The sequence below is a fragment of the Dreissena polymorpha genome, chromosome 2 (assembly GCF_020536995.1).
Source record: "Dreissena polymorpha isolate Duluth1 chromosome 2, UMN_Dpol_1.0, whole genome shotgun sequence".
Lineage (NCBI taxonomy): Eukaryota > Metazoa > Mollusca > Bivalvia > Myida > Dreissenidae > Dreissena > Dreissena polymorpha.
This window is the reverse complement of record NC_068356.1, coordinates 41,926,805-41,950,416: the sequence shown is the minus strand read 5'-3', so window position 1 is coordinate 41,950,416 and position 23,612 is coordinate 41,926,805. Positions and strand designations below refer to the sequence as shown.

The window sequence follows — 23,612 nt, the reverse complement described above, 5'->3', positions numbered from 1 at the left end:
GGCTATAGTAAAATCTTGTTAACACTCTAGAGACCACATTTATTGTCTGATCTTCATAAAACTTGGTCAGAAGATTCATCCTAATAATATCTTGGAAGAGTTAAAAAATGATGCCGGTTGGTTGAAAAACATGGCTGCCACGGGGGCGGGGCTATTTTCCTAATATGGCTATAGTAAAACCTTGTTAACACTCTAGAGGTCACATTTATTTTCCGATCATCATGGAAACTTGGTCAGAAGATTGTCCTAATGATATCTTAGATGAGTTCGAAAATGGTTTTGGTTGCTTTAAAAACATGGCCACCAGGGGCGGGGCATTTTTCCTTATATGGCTATAGTAAAAAACGTTGTTAACACTCTAGAGGCCACATTTATTGTCCAATCTTCATGAAATTTGGTTAGAAGATTGGTCTCAATGATATCTTGGATGAGTTCGAAAATAATTATGTTTCCTGGAAAAAAAAATGGCTTCCAAGGGGCTGGGCATTTTTCCTTACATGGGTATAGTAAAATCATGTTAACACCCTAGAGGCAACATTTACTGTCGATCTCCATGAAACTTGGTCAGAAGATTCATCCCGATAATATCTTGGAAGAGTCCAAAAATGATGCAGGTGGGTTAAAAAACATGGCTGCCAGGGGGCGGGGCATTTTTCCTGTTATGGCTATAGTAAAATCTTGTTAACACTCTAGAGGCCACATTTATTTTCCGATTTTTGTGAAACTTGGTCAGAAGATTTGTCCCAATAATATCTTGTTATCTCAGGTGAGCGACTTTGGGCCTTTCAGGCCCTTTTTTTAAATTATGTTTTAAAGGCTTTATTCTCAACCCTAAGATACTGATGAACAGCAAAAATCATAAAACCTGAACTGACTGCAAGTTACCCAGAGGTTCTTCTGGCTTATGCTGGATACATATAGCAATTTTCACTTTGCTTCTGAGGGGGAAAGGTTTAACATGCTGTTGCAGGTGTGTTATTGTATTTATAGTAGAAACTAAATCAAGTACCATTGTTATACCATTGCAGCCAAAGTTTTAAAGTGGATTTATTGGAGTCTCTCTGTGGGTCCTCTCTAGTGATTCAAACATTAACTAGAGTTATTACCCTTTAAACATAGCTTACAAAGTGGTGTGGGGATATTAGACACTTTAAGTTACATACCTCTAGTTAAAGCTCGTATTGTTTTTGATGTGTGAGATTAAAAGGATGTTGCTTAATCAGTGGTAATCCTCCATTGGCTTCTTTTCTGGCACTTTTTTATATCAATAACTTTGATATACAAAACTGTATGATGTATTTGTTCCTTTTAAATGTTTACAGGAACCACTGCCCATGTTGGTATACGCCTCCATGGTGATTATGGCAAGTCAGCTCGCCAGCATGTTAGCAAGCCTGGGGCTTTCGGACGAAACTGCTCAGACATGTTTATCATTGCCTATGACGTCAACCTTGGAGACCTGAAAAGGTTCAGATATGGCATGATAACACGGGTCTGTCGCCTTCATGGTACTGAGTCATGTGATTGTGAACGACCTTCAGACCCGATCACAATACTGATTTCTTTGCGACCTCTTGGTTGTCCTTGCAGGCAGAAAAATGGGTCCATACAAAAGGATATTAAAGGTTGCAAGTAAGACATTAGGAAATACATTTTGGTTTGTGTTTTTAACTTTTTTTTAATTAATTTTCTTGATATGCTAATATGGTTTAGTGAAAGCATGCTTGTAAAGACTTTACTTGAATCACTGCAACAGGTGGTTTGATTTGTCCTTCTCTCAGCTGATTTCCTTCCTTTCAATGTCAAACTTATTTACAAATAGGTTATTAACTTGATTTATATATCAAGTTATAACTTGAAGAGTTTTGTTGAACTCTTAATTGGGTAGGGCATTTTCCTCCCTTGTTAGTGGTTCTTAAATTACCACCCTGTTGTAAGAATGTGTTTCTAATGTAAATTATATTTTGTCATTGTCTTTGATAACTGCTTAATCTTCATCTTAAGCCCCAGAAGAGATGCACAAGTTCGGCCACCGCATGTCCACGGCTGTGTTCAACTCACTGGCAGACAAGCACCTGTGGCTCTCCCTGCTCAACCGTCCCGCGCAGAGCAGATTCACGCGGGTCCAGCGCCTCACCTGTTGCTTCACACTTCTGTTCACCTTTGTCGGCATGAACGCCATGTGGTATGGTCCTCCTCAAGACAACCAACGAGGATCTTGGATGGGACAATTTCGGCTGGGAGGAAATGGTGCTTGCGCTCATAAGCAATGTCATGGTGCTGCCGTTCAGTATCGGCCTCATCTATCTGTTCAAGAGGAGCAAATCTAAGGTAAGTGTGTACAGCGAGGATGTTTGATAATGATTTTCTGCCATCTTGATCTGATTGGAGCCACACTCAGGGAAACAGGGCATTATTCATATGCCGAAACTGTTGTTCCAGATTAGCTGTATAGTCTACACAGGCTTAATAGGGACAACATTTAAAGTTTTGTGGAATTTTTTATTTAGTTGAAGTCCCCTTCTAAACAAAAATCTTGTCTAGGCTGACAGTCTTGTGCCTTACTAGCCTGTGGGGACTCCACAGGCTAATGTGGGACAACACTTTATGCACATAATATAAGCCCCATATTCTTATATAGCAGCTTATTTAATTAATTTCAGAGAAGATTGTTCAGGGTCGGTTTCAGTCATGAAAACTGTAGCGCAGCTATATAACTTTAATTACATAAGACTGATATGAATAACTATTTGATTAGAATGAAACTTTGAGGCATGTAAAAGCTTCATTGTGTCTTTCAGAGACTGTACAACTTGTTGATTATTTTATTTGGGTAAGAACTATATCTAAATAATTGTTGGATAATGCTGAAAATGTCTATAACAAATATTTATTTTTATATTTCAGTCCAACATCTTTGACCGTATTCAGAAACCCCAGACAGCTCAGACTCTAGAGATAGAAAACTACTGTGAAGATTCCCAGGCCGGGTCCCTCAATAGTTCCAACATGGGCGCCATTCCATATGACCCTGGAAAGGGAGAGCACCATCGACTCTGTGCCAGTAAGAGTTCTTGTTTTGAACAGGCTTTTTAGTGTAACATTTATTATGTTCTAAATTTGTAGTTTTCAAATAGTTATCTTTTCAATAAAATATTATTTTTTTATAATACTAGTACCTAGTGCTGACAAAAATATTATTTAATACAATGTTTTTTAAAGTTTAGAAAAAATAAATGAATAAAACAAATAAAACTTTCTATAGTTTAATGAGATGTCTTAAACATGTTTCCAGAATGCCCCAGGCCAGGTCCCTCAAAACGATCCCGCCATGTTGCCAAGACTCACCGCGAGAACACAGACGACAGTCTGTACCAGAAGCCGCGACCATCTGTGGCAGTAACAAAATTCCAGCTCAGATCCACTGTGGACAAACGACGCCATTTTACAGTGGCCCGATAACGTGCCTTCATATGAGGACGGCAACGATTCACGTCCCTCCACCAGCTCTACAACTTCCAATCAGCCCACAGTACGGCAGGCTCCCTGCAAACCAGGCGGGGCCACCCAGGAGGCCAGAAAGGTGAGTGGGCTATTATATTGTTTGGTCTTTGGAAGTTGTGCTACTGTAGTTTTGGTCCTTTGTATTTTTTTTACTTTGTTTGTGTGTACAATATTGGACTGAATGTTTAGTCAAAATGGAAGATTTAGTAGATTTGTAGTAGTTTTGTTATTGTTTCACTTATATCAGGGAGACTCACGAATATTAAATATGTTAACAGTGATGCTTTGAGAGATTACAGCTTGTTTAGGGAAAATTGGTCTTAAAGCATGTGTGTAAAGGGTAGTCCAAGATAAGCATGTGTGTAAAGGGTAGTCCAGATAAGCCTGTGTGTAAAGGGTAGTCCAAGATAAGCCTGTGTGTAAAGGGTAGTCCAAGATAAGCATGTGTGTAAAGGGTAGTTCAAGATAAACCTGTGTGTAAAGGGTAGTCCAAGATAAGCATGTGTGTAAAGGGGAGTCCAAGATAAGCCTGTGTGTAAAGGGTAGTTAAAGATAAACCTGTGTGTAAAGGGTAGACCAAGATAAGCATGTGTGTAAAGGGTAGTCCAAGATAAGCATGTGTGTAAAGGGTAGTTAAAGATAAGCTTGTGTGTAAAGGGTAGTCCAAGATAAGCCTGCATGTAAACGGGTAGTCCAAGATAAGCATGTGTGTAAAGGGTAGTCCAAGATAAGCATGTGTGTAAAGGGTAGTTAAAGATAAGCCTGTGTGTAAAGGGTAGTCCAAGATAAGCCTGCATGTAAAGGGTAGTCCAAGATAAGCCTATGTGTAAAGGGTAGTCCAAGATAAGCCTGCGTGTAAAGGGTAGTCCAAGATAAGCCTATGTGTAAAGGGTAGTCCAAGATAAGCATGTGTGTAAAGGGTAGTCCAAGATAAGCCTGTGTGTAAAGGCTAGTCCAAGATAAGCATGTGCAGTATGCATCGTTTGAAGGAAGTCTGTTCTTAGCAGAAATCAAGTTTTAGCAGAAAGTGTCTTCCCTGATTAGCCTCTGCAGACTTCACAGGCTAATCTAGAACAACACTTTACTCTTATGCATGTAGCTCAGTTTTTCCAGGGTGCTGCTTACAACTAACCACTCATTGCTGGCACTTCTGCATTTTAGTCGCAAGGGATTCGCAGCAAGGAAGATGCCAGTCAACTGCTGGAATATCTTGACAAGATGGAGACCGACCTGAAAGAGACTGAGACCAAGTCTGTCAAGTCTCAGGGCAGCAAACGCTCGAGCCACTCACTGAGAAAGGCCTCCACAACCAATCCTCGCAGTGGGGAAGCTTGGAGGACATCCTGAACTCGGACGATGAGAGCCTCATAGACGGGGGCAAGCAGAGGGGCATGAAAAAACGAGGCTCCACACTCAGCCAGGCCAGCTCACAGCAAAAATTCAACCCAAGGTCTGATCCCAGGATCAATGGGTAAGGTTTGAATGAACAAACATTTGAAGTAATTTGATTTTTTCCTAAACCCAGATACGCTCTTTGAAGCCATTTGTAGTCCATTCAAAAATCAAAATAAATCAGAGACCTTTTTTAAAAGATTGAAGTTTTTAAGGGCTTCATTTCCAACCCTAAGATCCTGATGAGCAGCAAACAGCATAAAACCTCAACTGCCTGTGAGTTACTCACTGGCTGTTTTGGTTTTATGCTGGTTGCATGTGGCCATGTTCTTTTTGCTTTGAAGCGGTGAAGGGTTAATAGACAAAGTGATGAAGTGGTAAACAAAATTTTCTTCATGAAATATATAAGGAATACAATTGGCTTTAGAGATATATTGCACTGACTGACAAACATGATTTAGACCTAAAACAATCAAACAGCTATGGTAAATTTTATACATACAGTCAAATGCATTTCCTGCATGTGGTCCAGATGTGTCAGACCCTCATGGATGAATGATATTAATGCCCCTTTGTTGGAAATGTTCTTAAATAATAAAGTAGGACATTCCAAGTTGATATCTTGCAGTGTTTGTCAGGAATGACAAACATAAAAGTGCTGCATTACAAGTGTCCTTGAGTGTACAGGTAATCTAAATAATACCTCAATGATATTATATGATATTTTTTAAATAAATTAATTCAAACCTCTTTTTTTCTGTTGTAGCAATGGATCTCATTGGCCGAAAACTCGTGAGTCACTAGCCAGCAGAACGTCTGCTGGAGGTTCCTTCTCCCAGCGACCCGGCACAACAGGCGTAACTGCTGGACTTAGACGTAAGTAATTGTTGGAAATTTTGTATTTGAGGCAGCTCTCTGAGAAGACTGGGTTCAATGCACAGGCTAATCAGGGATGACACTTTCTGATTGCACAGGCTAATCAGGGATGACACTTTCTGATTAAACAATATTTGCTAGAAAAACACCCTTCAAACAAAAAATACAATAAAAGTGGAAAGTGACTTGCCTGATTAGCTTGTGCAATGTAATCAGGGAAAACACTTAACGCACATGCATTTGGCCGCGTTTTTTCATTCATTAACACAAAACTTTTAATTGTACGTCTGCTGCTATAGAAGTCTGTTGACTTAAGTGATTTTTTTAAAACAATACGTCAAGAATGCATTGATATAATTGGTATGTAAATGATAACCTCATAAAAATCAGATTCAATTAAATAATAAATATTAAGGCCACTGTTTGACATTAACTACTTTTAACATGATATCTGAAAAGAAAAGCTTTGACATATTTAAACCATCTGTTGTACTCGTCGTAATGATACTGTACAGTCTGACTTGTGTTGTTCTATAAGTAATATTTCTCTGGAAGGATTTGTGCAAGTATATTTAAGCCTTGTTGTTTATAAGTAATATTTCTCTGGAAGGATATGTGCAAGTATATTGAAGCCTTGTTCTGGAAAAACTGGGCTTAATGCATGTGCTTAAAAAGTTTGTCCCTGATTAGCCTTTGCTTAAAAAGTTTGTCCCTGATTAGCCTGTGCTTAAAAGTTTGTCCCTGATTAGCCTGTGCTTAAAAAGTTTGTCCCTTATTAGCACAGGCTTAAAAAGTTTGTCCCTGATTAGCCTGTGCTTAAAAAGTTTGTCCCTGATTAGCCTGTGCTTAAAAAGTTTGTCCCTTGATTAGCACAGGATTAAAAAGTTTGTCCCTGATTAGCCTGTGCTTAAAAAGTTTGTCCCTGATTAGCCTGTGCTTAAAAAGTTTGTCCCTGATTAGCCTGTGCTTAAAAAGTTTGTCCCTGATTAGCACAGGCTTAAAAAGTTTGTCCCTGATTAGCCTGTGCTTAAAAAGTTTGTCCCTGATTAGCACAGGCTTAAAAAGTTTGTCCCTGATTAGCACAGGCTTAAAAAGTTTGTCCCTGATTAGCCTGTGCTTAAAAAGTTTGTCCCTGATTAGCACAGGCTTAAAAAGTTTGTCCCTGATTAGCCTGTGCTTAAAAAGTTTGTCCCTGATTAGCCTGTGCTTAAAAAGTTTGTCCCTGATCAGCCTGTGCTTAAAAAGTTTGTCCCTGATTAGCCTATGCTTAAAAAATTTGTCCTTTATTAGCACAGGCTTATCAGGGACAACACCTCCTGTTTGTAAAGAATGTTTCATTTAAATAAAGTCTCTTCTTATTGAAAATTCGGTTTAGGGGGAAAGTGTCATTTCTGATAAGCCTGCAAAGCTAATCTGGGACAACACTTTAAGCACATGCATTAATCACTTCACCTGTAGACCACTCCCTATTAACAACCTTTCTTCTTCACCCAAACAGCTGGTTACTACAGCGAGATGACAATGGAGTCCCACGACGTGAAGATGCATGCGCCCAAGGAGAAGTGCACGCTGCCCCACTGGTGCGTGTACATCGCATACGTGATCTGCCTGATGCTCAGTGCCTTCTCCACAGTCATGGTGGTCCTCTACTGCTTCCAGTTCGGCTACAGCGAGTCCATGCAGTGGCTGCTGGCTCTAATCCTGTCTCTTGTCATGAGCTTCCTTGTCATCGAGCCCCTCAAGGTATCTGAATGTGACACAATGATTATTGTTATATTATATTGATTAATTTGCTGTTTGTCCTTGAATGATTCAATATGATCTTATTAAATGTCTCTCTTTACTAGAAATAAGTTTATGTGGTTTTTATGGATTTTTTTAACATACAGTTTTGAAGTAAAATTAATTATTTTGATGCAATTTGTATATGCAAATGTCTATTTTACTCATAATTTGTCAACATTACTTAATACAACAGGGAAAACTGCATACAATACATAGTTGAAAAAACTAAGTTTATTTCAAGATTGATGTCTTATACCAACTACACATTTTGTGATTATTTACTTATTTGTACATTACACTAATACAGTCCTTTAAAACTGACATAAAAAGTTTGAATACAAGATGAGAGTAAATACATGTAGTCTCATTTTAACATTCTTTTCTACAAGTAACTAATATATTCAATGTCATTATAAGCTTTAAGTAGCCTGGATGGAAATATGTATTAAACATTTTATATGAAAATCTGTATAATTCTTGTTCAGGCCTTCCTGATTGCCGTGTACGTGGTTGCTATGATGAAGAGTGTGGAAGAAGATGAGGATGATGACCAGATAGAAATCAAACCAACCTTTGACAACTCAAACGAAAAGATCAAGGTTGGTTGAAATAGGAAACACAATTTGTGCGATGCAAATAGGAAACAATAATGTTTTAATAATATGGGTGTGTAATTGTGTATTCTTTAGAGTTTCCTAATGTAGTCCTTAATAAGCCTGTAAGCACATGCATTAAGCCCCGTTTTCCTAAGGTGCAGCTCACTTATTGTAAACTCAATTTTATTTTAAGGACGAGAAATTCCGGCCTATCGGAGGTTTTGCCCTGGTTCGAGCCAAGGAGGAAGGTCGTAGAATACACCGTATGAACATCATGATTCGCCAGTTTGTCGCGTATGTTTTCTACCTGTGGCTGATGATGGCGATTGTCTACATACACTTCAGTTATAACTCCTATCTGATGACCAAACAGGTTGAATGTGACTTCTTTACTCCGAAAACAGCATCTGGACAAAACTTCTCAAGAATCAGAAGGTATAAATTGAATCAATATCAAAAATGTGATTAGTATCAAAAACATGTTATGATGCACTATTGTGCTGAAAACAATTTTTAATTAGTTTGTTGGCTGTTATTATTCACTAATGATATTAAGCCTGGCTTTATAATTTGTTTATCTCATATTTCAGTATTTATGATTTCTAAGCTTTGAAGTTATTATCTCTAATATTTTATTATTTATAAATTCTTGGCTTTTTGGATCATTCTTCAAATACATTTGAGCCATGTACTGGAAAAACTGGCTAATTGCATGTGGGTAAAGGGTCATCCCAGTTTAGCCTGTGCATTGTGCACAAGAATTATCGGGGATGACACTTTCTGCTTTAGGTATATTTTTCATTGAAATGAATCCCCTTGGCGAAATCCAGTTTAGTCAGAAAGTGTCATCCCTGATTAGCTTGTGGGGACTGCTTAGGCTAATAAAGGACAACACTTTATGCACAAGCATCAAGCCCAGTTTTCTGTTAGCCAGGTACACATGTATTGACAAAGTCCTATGTTTCAGTATTGAAGAGTTCTGGGACTGGACAGAGAACGTGTACACTGACTCGCTGTACCTCAAGGACACGGCTACAGACGAGGAACATGGCTATCTACTGGGCCCGGCCAGAATGAGGCTCATACGTGGACTAACATGTATGTGGACTAGTTGTCAGTATATCTGTGCTTATATGTTGGAAAGCTATCAGTAAATCTGTGCTCATACATGTATGGAACATAATTCTGGGATGAATGCATGTGAGTATAGTGTCATCCAAGATTAGCCTGTGCAGTTTGCAAAGGCTAATCAGGGACAACGTTTTTTGCTTAGACAGGATTTTGATTAGAAGAGACTTTCTTTAAACAAACTATTCCGTAAAAGTGTATGGTGCCTTTCCTGATTTGCTTGTGCAGACTGCACAGGCTAATCTTCTATGATACTATATGCATTAAGCCTGGTTTTCCTAGAAAGAAGCTGATGTAAAAATGAAATGTTAAATATTTCAGCCAAGTGCCAGGCCTCTAACGCTGCAGCCCACTACGGAGCCTCCACTCTGACAGACCGTACGTGTCACGGAGAGGGGCAGTACGAGGAGGACACTGGCACCTACACAGAGGGATGGAACGGCAGCAACTCTAATGGCTCATGGAAACATTACTCAGCCACTCAGCTTGGAAGGTTTGCTATGTATACCACTTCTTTTAATAGGGAATCTATAAACTCAAATTATTACTTTTACTATAACAAACCTTGTAATCATGTGAGGACATTTTGGTCCCTACTACAAAGTATCATAACTTTATAGATGAAATATAAAAGAGAGATTGACATATTTTAACCTCGCTTGGAGAAAATAGGGGTTGATGCATGTGTGTTAAGTGTCATCCCAGATTAGCCTGTGCAGTCCACACAGGCTAATTAGGGACGACACTTTCAACCAAAACTGTATTTGAGCTAATGTGAGTCTTCCTTTCAACCTTAAATGGCATAAAAGGGGAAAGTGTCATCCCTGATTAGCCTGTGAAAAATGCTCTAAAGTATTTGGAAGACCTTATGCCAAAAACTGATTTTTGCTTACGAGAGTCTTCCTTTCAATGAAAATTACCATAAAAGGGGAAAGTGTCGTCCAATGTCAGCCTGTGCAAACTGCATAGGCTGATCTGAGACGACACTTTGCACACATGCATTAAGCCCTGTTTTCTCAGAGTGTGTCTCATATATTTGTCTTTTTTAAAATATGCAATGACATAATTGGGGACTGCAACTATCAGACTGTTTTTTATTTACAAGCCATGTAAACAAAATTGGAGCTTTTTTTGTTGTTCTGGCTTATATCAACAATATTAGCCCATTATTTTTCAATCTCCATTAAAACTATTATTTCATTTCTTGGCAGGTTTATTAAAACTGTTAACAAACTTATATGAAATGATTGGGAGGATTTATTAAAACTGTAACCAATGCCTCATTTCCCATGCAGCACCCACAAGCTTGGCCATGTAGCCATCTACCCTGGCGGTGGCTACCCCATGGAGCTGGGTACGACCTACCACGAGACTCTGACCATCGTCCAGGACCTCAAGGACAAGGGCTGGGTCGACCTGCTGACCCGGGCAGTCATCTTTGAGTTTGCTCTGTATAGCCCGGGCTCCGACATCACGGCAATGGTGGCCATGCTTGTTGAGTTTCCACTTACGGGGGGCGCCATCGCAAGCTATGAAGTACAGAGCGAGAAACTGTTGTGGTTTGAAGACGGGAAAGTGGACCCACTCATGGTTCTCGAGGTATTTTTTATTTCAAAAAGTCTGGACTAGAAATAATTGACTTAAATAGTTTTTGTTTGTTTATTTATTCCATATTGTTTTAAAGAAATTTGTTCAATTGGAGATTAATGAAGAAATTAATTTTTAAAAAGTAAAACTTTTGATGGTTGAATGTTTGATCTTTATAATCTTGTAATGATATAACTTTTAGCTCGGCGTTTTCGGAGAAAACCCAAGGTATTGTCATAGCCAGCTCGTCGTCCGCCATCTTTCGTCTGACGTCCGCGTCGTGCTAAAACCTTAACATTGGCTCTAAAATCAAAGTGCTTCCACCTACAACTTTGAAACTTCATATGTAGATGCACCTTGATGAGTTCTACACGCCACACCCATTTTGGGGTCACTAGTTCAAAGGTCAAGGTCACTGTAAACTCTAAAAAGAAAATCTGACAAGCTTTCATTTATTCAGAACTGCACCCGGTAGCCAAGCGTGGCACCCGTTATGCGTTGCTCTGGTAAGACATAATTTTGTTGATAATATCAATTTATTGGTTTGATTCTAACAAAATGGCAAGAGATGATTCACTTGTACAGAAGACTGGATATATCTCTGTGACTTCAGCTTTTAGCTCTGCTTTATGCACCTAAACTGGATTATGGTTAAGAAGAGACTTCTTAATATATGTGATTTAAAGAACCACAATACCTATGGCTGACAGTACCACAATACCTATGGCTGACAGTACCACAATACCTATGACTTACAGTACCACAATACCTATGACTGACAGTACCACAATACCTATGACTTACAGTACCACAATAGCTATGACTGACAGTACCACAATACCTATGGCTGACAGTACCACAATTACTATGACTTACAGTACCCCAATACCTATGACTTACAGTACCACAATACCTATGGCTGACAGTACCACAATACCTATGACTTACAGTACCACATTACCTATGACTTACATTACCACAATACCTATGGCAGACAGTACCACAATACCTATGACCTACAGTACCACAATACATATGACTTACAGTACCACAATACCTATGTCTTACAGTACCACAATACCTATGACTTACAGTACCACAACACCTATGACTTACAGTACCACAATACCTATGACTTACAGTACCACAATACCTATGACTGACAGTACCACAATACATATGACTTACAGTACCACAATACCTATGACTTACAGTACCACAATACCTATGGCTGACAGTACCACAATACCTATGGCAGACAGTACCACAATACCTATGGCTGACAGTACCACAATACCTATGACTAACAGTACCACAATACCTATGGCTGACAGTACCACAATTCCTATAACTAACAGTACCACAATACCTATGGCTGACAGTACCACAATACCTATGGCTGACAGTACCACAATACATATGGCTGACAGTACCACAATACCTATGGCAGACAGTACCACAATACCTATGGCTGACAGTACCACAATACCTATGACAGACAGTACCACAATACCTATGACTAACATTACCACAATACCTATGGCTGACAGTACCACAATACCTATGACTTACAGTACCACAATACCTATGACTTACAGTACCACAATACCTATGAATTACAGTACCACAATACCTATGACTTACAGTACCACAATACCTTTGACTTACAGTACCACAATACCTATGGCAGACAGTACCACAATACCTATGGCAGACACTACCACAAAACCTATGACTTACAGTACCACAATACCTATGGCAGACAGTACCACAATACCTATGGCAGACAGTGCCACAATGCCTATGACTTACAGTACCACAATACCTATGACTTCCAGTACCACAATACCTATGACTTACAGTACCACAATACCTATGGCTGACAGTACCACAATACCTATGACTTACAGTACCACAATACCTATGACTTACAGTACCACAATACCTATGGCTGACAGTACCACAATATATATGACTTACAGTACCACAATACCTATGACTTATAGTACCACAATACCTATGACTTACAGTACCACAATACCTATGGCTGACAGTACCACAATACCTATGGCTGACAGTACCACAATACCTATGGCTGACAGTACCACAATACCTATGGCAGACAGTACCACAATACCTATGGCTGACAGTACCACAATACCTATGACTAACAGTACCACAATACTTATGACTTACAGTACCACAATACCTATGACTTACAGTACCACAATACCTATGACTTACAGTACCACAATACCTATGACTTACAGTACCACAATACCTATGGCTGACAGTACCACAATACCTATGTCTGACAGTACCACAATACCTATGGCATACAGTACCACAATACCTATGGCAGACAGTACCACAATACCTATGACTAACAGTACCACAATACCTATGACTAACAATACCACAATACCTATGGATGACAGTACCACAATACCTATGGCTGACAGTACCACAATACCTATGGCAGACAGTACCACAATACCTATGGCAGACAGTACCATAATACCTTTAACTAACAGTACCACAATACCCATGACTAACAGTAACACAATACCTATGACTAACAGTACCACAATATCTATGACTAACTGTACCACAAAACCTATGACTAACAGTACCACAATACCTATGGCAGACAGTACCACAATACCTATGGCAGACAGTACCACAATACTTATGACTAACAATACCACAATACTTATGACTAACAGTACCACAATACTTATGACTAACAGTACCACAATACGTCTCCCATTTCAGTGCATCTTGTTCCTGGTTTGCCTCTACTCCTGGGTGCACCTGACCCTCCAGATACGAGAGCTGGGCCGGCAGTTCTTCAAGGACTGGTGGAACTATTACGAGATCGCCACCACCCTCATGACAACTGTCACTGTGGGGATGTACATCGGCTGTGTTGTCGAAGCCACCAGCACATTCAACGAGTTCTTGGCAAATATGACTAGTTTCACAAATTTCGAGCGGACCGCGTATATACATGTGGGAACAAGATACCTCCAGGCGTGGTTGCTGTTCCTTCTGATGTACAAGGTAATCAAGAACTTGCTGGTCTTCATGTGCATGTCTTACAAAATGATCTTTGTTATGAGTATGAAAACAATAGAGCTGTGCTCTAGGAAAACAGGGCTTGTGTAAATTGCAATCCAGATTAGCCTGTTGAGTCCGCACAGGCTAAACAGTGATGACACTTTCAGCTTGTATTGTATTTGTGTTCATAGAAAGTCTCTTAGCAAATATCCAGTTGAGGCAGAAACTGTGCTCCCCTGACTAGCCTGTGCCGACTGTACACGCTAAATATGGACAACACTAAGCAAATACATGAAGCCTTGTTTTGCCAGAGTGTGGTACATATCTTGTATAAATGGTGGTAAGCTACCATATACATATGAATGGTGGTAAGCTACCATATACATATGAATGGTGGTAAGCTACAATATACATATGAATGGTGGTAAGCTACCATATACATATGAATGGTGGTAAGCTACCATATACATCTTGTATGAATGGTGGTAAGCTACCATATACATCTTGTATGAATGGTGGTAAGCTACCATATACATCTTGTATGAATGGTGGTAAGCTACCATATACATCTTGTATGAATGGTGGTAAGCTACCATATACATATGAATGGTGGTAAGCTACCATATACATCTTGTATGAATGGTGGTAAGCTACCATATACATCTCATATGAATGGTGGTAAGCTACCATATACATCTTGTATGAATGGTGGTAAGCTACCATATACATCTTGTATGAATGGTGGTAAGCTACCATAAACATCTTGTATGAATGGTTGTAAGCTACCATATACATCTTGTATGAATGGTGGTAAGCTACCATATACATCTTGTATGAACGATGGTAAGCTACCATATACATATGAATGGTGGTAAGCTTCCATATACATCTTGTATGAATGGTTGTAAGCTACCATATACATATGAATAGTGGTAAGCTACCTTATACATATATATGGTTGTAAGCTACCATATACATATGAATGGTGGAAAGCTACCATATACATCTTGTATGAATGGTGGTAAGCTACCATATACATCTTGTATGAATGGTGGTAAGGTACCATATACATATGAATGGTGGTAAGCTACCATATACATATATATGGTGGTAAGCTACCATATACATATGAATGGTGGTAAGCTACCATATACATTTTGTATGAACGGTGGTAAGCTACCATATACATATGAATGGTGGTAAGCTACCATATACATCTTGTATGAATGGTGGTAAGCTACCATATACATATGAATGGTGGTAAGCTACCATATACATCTTGTATGAATGGTGGTAAGCTACCATATACATCTTGTATGAATGGTGGTAAGCTACCATATACATCTTGTATGAACGGTGGTAAGCTACCATATACATATGAATGGTGTTAAGCTACCATATACATCTTGTATGAATGGTGGTAAGCTACCATATACATATGAATGGTGGAAAGCTACCATATACATCTTGTATGAATGGTGGTAAGCTACCATATACATCTTGTATGAATGGTGGTAAGCTACCATATACATCTTGTATGAATGGTGGTAAGCTACCATATACATCTTGTATGAATGGTGGTAAGCTACCATAAACATCTTGTATGAATGGTTGTAAGCTACCATATACATCTTGTATGAATGGTGGTAAGCTACCATATACATCTTGTATGAACGGTGGTAAGCTACCATATACATATGAATGGTGGTAAGCTACCATATACATCTTGTATGAATGGTGGTAAGCTACCATATACATATGAATGGTGGTAAGCTACCATATACATCTTGTATGAATGGTGGTAAGCTACCATATACATCTTGTATGAATGGTGGTAAGCTACCATATACATATGAATGGTGGTAAGCTACCATATACATATATATGGTGGTAAGCTACCATATACATATGAATGGTGTTAAGCTACCATATACATCTTGTATGAATGGTGGTTAGCTACCATATACATCTTGTATGAATGGTGGTAAGCTATCATATACATCTTGTATGAATGGTGGTAAGCTACCATATACATCTTGTATGAATGGTGGTAAGCTATCATATATATCTTGTATGAATGGTGGTAAGCTACCATATACACAAATATCTCAATTTTACTCATTAGGTACATCTAGTTACATGAATCCTAAATAAAAAAATAACAATGCAGACTGCACAAGTTAATCTGGAAAGTCATAATTAAAAGATAATGAAAAACAAACATCATATTTTTTGTATAAATTTGCTCTACTGTTTGGGACTAAAAACAATATTTCTATGACATCAGGTGGTGAAGCAGTTGCGTTTCGTCAAGTTCATGAAAGTGTACGAAGAAACATTGAGTGCAGCTTTCAGCCACCTGCTGGGTACAGGCCTGATCTTTCTCATACTGCTCATGGTGTACGCACAAGTGGGATACTTGGTAAGTTCTAGTTGGCATTTCAATTGCCCTGTTGCACACTTGACAAGAAATGTTTGTTGTATTATACATGCTTATACTTTATAATATCTTGGTCCCTTGTGTTTTGCTGTCATCAAGGTAAATTGATTTACTACTTGTATTTTAGATTTGTTTTTAGGGATCAAACACTTTAGGCCAAATACACAGCTTTAGATGCATACATAAATTATTTAATTTAAGTAAATGAAGGTTCAAAAACGCTAATACTTTACACCACAATTGAGTTTAAATGGACACAAAAATGGCTCTATTTTATGGAATAAAAAACATGGAACAGTAAAAAAATGTAAATAAACTAATATAGTTCAGAATGCTTGATTACTTAAGTTCAAAGTTGACCAAACAAAACCATATTTTGTTTCAGTTGTATGGCCGTGTTCTGGCAGAGTTCGAGACAGTGGGTCATGCAGCCAACACACTCCTTGTGATGATTCGTGGACATTTCAACTTCCTACCGATGCTGGACCATCAAGAGACCTTTACCCACTTCTATGTGTACTCCTACTATGCCTTTGCCTACGGTATCATGGTTGCCCTGGTGGTGGCCATACTGCAGAGCACGTACCACACCATCAAGTCCCAGCAGACCTTCAAGGCCAGTATCGAGATGCAGGACCACGAAATGATTGAGTTCATGTTGAAGAGATTCAAACTCTGGGCTGGCATACAAAAACCTAAGCCGGTATGTTCTTGTTTCTTTCAAAGCTGTGTATTTGCATGATCTGATTTGAGTTATGTTTTATTGTAAATAAATAAGACCAACAACAACAATATGTTTTTGAACATCCTTTATGCTAATATAAGCTGCAAGAGCAGAAGATGTTGTTCCAGATTAGTTCGCACAGGCTACCTGTGCAGTTGGCACAGGCTACCTGTGCAGTTGGCACAGGCTAATCTGGGACGACCCTTTCTGTCTGAAGTGCAAATTCCCTAAGAAGATACTTTCTTTTAATGAAAAATGCCATAACAGCTGACAGTGCCTTTCTTGATTAGCCCTTGCAGATTGCACAGGCTAATCTGACATGCATTAAACCCTCTTTCCCCAGAAGGCGACACTTATTTATCATAATAATATCCTTAAAATGTTCATGGTTTTTTAATATATCTGGAATGTCTTTCCACATAACTAGGAAAGTTCTCTACCTTAAACAATAGATTTCTGAAATGCATGTTCTTTTTAAGATTTGATTATTCTTAGTTAAATGGTTGCGTCTATAGAGAAATTTGATGATTTTGAGTGCAAGATTGTATATTCATTTCCTTAGTTGTCATATCAAACATAATTTAATTAGTAATCTTAGTAGACTTGGTGTTTTATAAACACTGTTGCAGGCATTCCGTCGCGTGAGATTTCCAGGGTTCCCGTCGATATCTAGTCGGAGTTCGTCTAGCTATTCCAATCGCAGTTCCGCATCCGAGCAGACTGTGCCAGCGACTGTCGTGGAACAAGAGTTCTCCCGTGTCCAGCTTAATAGCATGATGGCACGACTCACTCCAACCTGGAATGCAGTCTTGAAACGCATGGAGAAGGTATACTAATGTGATTTCTTTATACAATCTATTTTAAATATTGACAGTCTATATACTATACATGCATCTTGTTATTTGTTGTTGAATTTCCCATAGGTTTCTTAGTTGTTTTGCAGCGGTTTGCTGAAGTTGAGTTAATTGGGTTGTGCAAAAGTATGAGATAGTAAAGAAATTGTTAAAATGTATGTTTTCTATGTAAATAACCATTACAATATTTTTTATCTGGAACATGTGTAATATATTTTTTTGAACATTTTCCATGTTTGTTCGTTTTGACTGACCAATCGTTTTATGTTACTTTACTAATATGATGTTGCAATATTAAATGACTTCACTTACTGTTAACAACTTTCTGACTTTTCAACACGTTTAGATGATAAAAAATGTCTGGCACTCGTCTTTTCATACCATGATTTATTGAAGTTGTTAATGAACTTTGTAAGTAAGCTCACCAAAGGATTCCTTACTAACAATAAATCTGAACTGGTTTGATAAAAAAAATGGCATGAAAAAGCAACTCGTGACAGATCCTGTATGTGTATAATTTTTAACATTTAGTGACAATAACATCAGACAATTGATGTGTTCAACATTTTAGCTTGAAGTCTTAGAAAATGATGAGGAAGTTCTAGTCAAGAAAGCAGAGAATGAGATGAAAGATCTGAACTGGAAATGCCGCATAAACGAGCTGGAGCGCCAAAGAAAGGAGCTCCTGAACTGGAAAAATCAGCCCGGGGGCAGTTCCAAGGCTCCAAGTGGGGAGGGGGCTACTCAACCTAGACAATCAGTGGGCAAACGTGGGCCCAACAGAGACAACACGGAGCGCAAGGCTCCTGCTACGGTCACAGGTGGCGCCACTCGGGATCAACCCTCAGGGAATCCTGGGGACGAGCAGGGAGCCACAGGCGGGCGGCGGCCCCTCAGTTATCAGGGGGCACGTCTAGAGGGGACTACGCCCGGGACACGGAGAGCGTCTTCCCAGGATAAAAATACACAGGACAAAAACACGCTACAGAAGTTTCTAAAAAGTGTGAAGCCTTCAAAGGCCGCATGGAATAAGTGAGTGAATGGCTTCGAGTGTTAGATTATTTATATGTATATACATTACATGATATATATTCAGAGTAGGGATTGAATCTTAAAGGGTAAATAAGATAGTTGGGACTTTTATTTGATCAAATATTTCTCCAAGCAGGTGGACAATTGTTGTTATTATCAATCACTCTCATATGCCAAATAATCATTTATGTCTTTCATTAGTGCTAACATGTGAGGTAATGGACTCACAATTCCAAATAAACACTTCCACGCGTTTAGAGAGTGTAATGATGCGCAAATAAGTAGACAATTGTTGTGAAAAGCGCATATAGTGTTTGGACACATGTGTCTGGTAATAGTACCCGTGTTACCGCTAAGTAGCTCAAGAAAGGATGGAGTGCTCAGAGTGCCAACACAAACTGCTGATATGAGGAGACCAGACAGTCAGAACTAACTGTGCTTATCAAGGGAGAGAATTCATATGCTGATAAAAACAGTATTCCATAAACAGAGCTGCTGATGTCACCTACATGTGATACATTTACTTGAATTGTTTGTTTATTTTGAAAACACATTATTGTATTAGTCAAAATCTTATTATGTTTTTTTGTTGTTTTCTTTGTTCAGTTGTTCTTGTGTGATACAATCAGTTTGTGCCAACTGTCTCCTTTTATATTAACATGTAAGTTTCCTTAGTTGTGAAGCTAAGATGAATAGTTTTGTACATTTTGGAATTATTTACAAAAACCTGATTAGTGATATACGTATATAGCTGCCAGCAATTTGCTGCTGATATATGCTTACATATACCTATATGAACATTCCAATTTATCGATGAAACATTATTGGAATAAAATGAAATGATAGGTATGCATTATACATTTATTAGCTCTGTATTGGTTCCATTTGGTATAGACAGTGTGTGGGTAACTAATCTTCTACTACTGGTTTGCATGCAGATGCTAGGATATTCCAATGACTTGCAATAGTTAGTTTTATACTGATGATACATATAGAACAATAATGTAGTTTATTATGTTAGAAATAAAACATCAGGTTTTACTTGTTACAGAACTGTCATAGTGCCTGTCCTATGTAGATGTAAATTGAAATACATAATTTCAAACTAAATGTGCATTACTCTAAGTGCTTCTTCATTCGATTGTGCTTTTTTTATATTCCAATACATATTTCTAGGACTATGTTTACATAAGTTATCTTTGATACCACAGTGCCTTATCATAGATTTATGTATGATTGTTTGTATTAATTTTACCTACTGCTGATCAGTAAGATTGCTTTAATAGTATGTGCCTTTTGGGTTAATTGTAATTTACTTTTGTGAGGAAGTGCATTAAAAGATTGAATGGTTATTCCACCCAAAAAAAGCTAATAAAGATGTTAAGAAGACTAATATAAGCACGGAAACATCTAGAATTGTGATTAATGATGCAAATGTTTTTTGCCTGTTTACTGTACATATATATTTGATAGTATATATACCTTTATATATATATAAAAAACAATGCATTTATATCTAATCACAGGAAGTGCTGATGTTTGTGATAATCCGTGAGAAATCCGTCCAAGATTTATTTATTTATTTCCTTTTGCATCAAGAACTTTGTTTATTGATTTTTGTCTATTTGGCCAAATAAAAATAACCGTGTTTCTGGTTTCCTGTCCGAATAAACAAATGTAAGAAGGTAGATGGGATGAGAATTGTTCATATACATGAAGATTTACAAAATAACGCAGATGGGTCCCAGCAGATTTAAAATAAATAACAAATATGCCAGAATTGAAAATTCCTGTTTAAATTTTGAATAATTAATAATTATATAATTATTTCAAAGGCTATTCTGCATTCAACAAGCTTTAGAACAAAAAAATTGGGCGGCCATTAAAAAGGAGCAGGTTTTTTGGGGACCAGAAACACAAATAATTTTTTGTAGGCCTTGAAGTTCTTCATAATTTGAATGCCTATGTGCCACTGTACAACATGACATGACAGTATTTAAAGTATTATAGATTGTGTGATGTAATGTTCATGTAGCATTAGGGTCTGTTACAATTTTGCTCAGTGACATTCCGGTGATACCAAGTATTATTATAACCTGCGATACAAACTAAAATGGGTTTATACTGTGATCACTGCAGATAACTGGCATTAGACCTTAATTGTTGGAAACGGTTATTAACACTATTCAATGTTCAACATTCAAACATGCTTTGCTTGTGTCTTATAAAATTAAGTTGTGCATGTGCATGATCATTGATAACACTGGCCTTATTTGCTCTTTTTTATTGGAAAATTGGTGAAAAAATTAGCACAATAAAATTGACTATTACAGTAATCTGTGGTGAGTTTTCCAATCTATATTTGATTAGAAGGATAAACGTTAAAAAAACTGCTTTGTAATTAGTTTTCTTTTTTACAAAAGGGTACAATGTACGTTAACAAAAAACTGCTTTGTAACTAGTTTTCTTTTTTACAAAAGGGTACAATGTAAAACATTAAAGGCTAATTTACACGTTCCCAAAAACACAATCAAATTAATAGCCAGGGACTTTGTTTTGTAAATACCTGACATTTTCTCAAATTGTTTCGTAAATACCTGACATTTTCTCAAATTGTTTCGTAAATACCTGACATTTTCTCAAATTGTTTCGTAAATACCTGACATTTTCTACAAACTTGTTCATGGATAAAAATGTATAAAAAGTACCAAAAAAAAAGAAACATTAAGAACTTATAGTACATTCCATGCATTCCTTAAGAGGTATGTAAATATTATATTAACTAGAAATAAAATTGATTGTTAGTTTAATATTTTATTCAACCTTTCCTTTGTATCAAGTTTTATTGTACAATATCAATATATTTGTAACATTTTTTAATTTATTATTTTTTTGACAAATGACTAACATTTACATGAATGACAATCTCTTCTGAAAAAATGATTTTGTATTAGAGTTGTTGTACAACAATTATTATTTTATGTAATGTAATATAGCATCCACACTAATTATGTTGCTAATTTAAGACTGTATTTATTTATTCCAACAGTTTAATGTTAAAAATTGATGTTACTTTCTTTAATATAAATCTCTGGTAAGTAATTAATATAGAGAAAAAATAAGTTGCTGAAATTTTATTCTTTTTAAAACTTTTGCATTAAATGACCTTTAACGCAACAATTTTTATAATCAGGTCAAATACAAATTATGCCCATGCCTATTCTATCTTATAATTTTTTTAAGTGAAATAAACCCCATACTTGTTTACGTTTATTATTTGATCTGCTTTCGAGTATACCTAAGTTTATTTAATGAATTGTTTTTATAACAAAATACAAAGTTGTTTACGTTATGTCATGTATTATAAAACATGATGTCCGTATTATATTTGAAATATGATTATCAATGTTAAGTTTACATATTGTTTGTTTGGTACAAAGTTTAGCTCATCACTGCATAAGTTTTTGACGAAGTCACGCATTATAAAATTAAGCTTTTGTAATGTATTTATGACTGAATAAACCCATTAAACATCTACAAATCGTTGTTTTGAACTACATCTTTATCAGTTTTGACAGGATTTGATGCTGTTTTTATACTTCTATCCATTATTTTAGTTTGGAAACAAATTTATCTCTCTGTCCTAGGATGAACAATTGCAGTTCTGCATAAATTGTCAATGCTTTGTTGCTGAATTTGTACAGTTATAAATTTACTAAGAATTATCAAACCTTTGCATGTTATAAATTATGTAAGCAATCATAAAGCTTATTCAGTGCTTTAAGTCTCGAATATATGAGCCATTAACCCTTTGCATGCTGGGAAATTTGTCGTCTGCTAAAATGTCGTCTGCTGAATTTGTAAAATAAGCATTTTCTTCATTTTTTTTCAAAGAATACTAACAGAATAGCAAACAGTTTGGATCCAGATGAGACGCCACGTTTGCAAAGACTTTTAAAATTTGGTTCCTGCACTGAAAGGGTTAATGGACATGGTGCTTCTTACTGCACTACTGCCTCACACAGGATTAAATGCAATCTAATTTTTAGACTTAAAATGGGTAATAAACTAACATTTGGGTAAACTAACTTGTTTAAGCAATGTGAAGCTATAAACACTCATCACTGTTCACAATTTTTACTGTTTTTATCAAACTGAAAGGCTTTCAGATTTTAATTCTTAAAAAAGGTTATTAAAATACAGGGGAAATTTAACTTGCTGATAAAACATTGTTCAATTGGCATTCATTCATATAACCTGTTCCCATTGTGGTAAAGCAAGACTCTGTAGTCCATGCCTTAAACCTAACCCTCTGTAGTCCATGCCTTAAACCTTACCCTCTGTAGTCCATGCCTTAAACCTTACCCTCTGTAGTCCATGCCTTAAACCGAACCCTCTGTAGTCCATGCCTTAAACCTAACCCTCTGTAGTCCATGCCTTAAACCTAACCCTCTGTAGTCCATGCCTTAAACCTTACCCTCTGTAGTCCATGCCTTAAACCTTTCCCTCTGTAGTCCATGCCTTAAACCGAACCCTCTGTAGTCCATGCCTTAAACCGAACCCTCTGTAGTCCATGCCTTAAACCTTACCCTCTGTAGTCCATGCCTTAAACCTTACCCTCTGTAGTCCATGCC

The 23,612-nt window shown here is 37.4% G+C and overlaps 3 protein-coding genes across 8 annotated transcripts in view; 2 read left to right on the top strand and 1 right to left on the bottom strand.

The window, feature by feature from the left end:
• The window catches only part of LOC127869683 (polycystin-1-like), a 25,738-nt gene extending 3,225 nt beyond the window's left edge, over window positions 1-22,513 (top strand). The window contains exons 2-20 of the mRNA XM_052412341.1: window positions 1,323-1,508; window positions 2,005-2,165; window positions 2,203-2,331; window positions 2,908-3,064; window positions 3,296-3,399; window positions 3,452-3,583; window positions 4,776-4,975; window positions 5,663-5,772; window positions 7,271-7,515; window positions 8,043-8,156; window positions 8,347-8,588; window positions 9,121-9,251; window positions 9,603-9,774; window positions 10,577-10,880; window positions 13,644-13,931; window positions 16,216-16,350; window positions 16,754-17,071; window positions 17,722-17,919; window positions 18,518-22,513. Of these exons, the coding sequence (XP_052268301.1) occupies window positions 1,323-1,508; window positions 2,005-2,165; window positions 2,203-2,331; window positions 2,908-3,064; window positions 3,296-3,399; window positions 3,452-3,583; window positions 4,776-4,975; window positions 5,663-5,772; window positions 7,271-7,515; window positions 8,043-8,156; window positions 8,347-8,588; window positions 9,121-9,251; window positions 9,603-9,774; window positions 10,577-10,880; window positions 13,644-13,931; window positions 16,216-16,350; window positions 16,754-17,071; window positions 17,722-17,919; window positions 18,518-18,982 (3,791 nt within the window). The 3' untranslated portion in view covers window positions 18,983-22,513. The remainder of the gene's footprint in view (window positions 1-1,322; window positions 1,509-2,004; window positions 2,166-2,202; window positions 2,332-2,907; window positions 3,065-3,295; window positions 3,400-3,451; window positions 3,584-4,775; window positions 4,976-5,662; window positions 5,773-7,270; window positions 7,516-8,042; window positions 8,157-8,346; window positions 8,589-9,120; window positions 9,252-9,602; window positions 9,775-10,576; window positions 10,881-13,643; window positions 13,932-16,215; window positions 16,351-16,753; window positions 17,072-17,721; window positions 17,920-18,517) is intronic.
• The window catches only part of LOC127866769 (kelch-like protein 21), a 141,268-nt gene that overhangs the window by 9,034 nt on the left and 108,622 nt on the right, over window positions 1-23,612 (top strand). The gene's annotated exons all lie outside the window — the stretch shown is intronic.
• Window positions 1-23,612, bottom strand: part of LOC127866779 (mitochondrial dicarboxylate carrier-like) — a 157,059-nt gene that overhangs the window by 107,250 nt on the left and 26,197 nt on the right. The window lies entirely within an intron of this gene.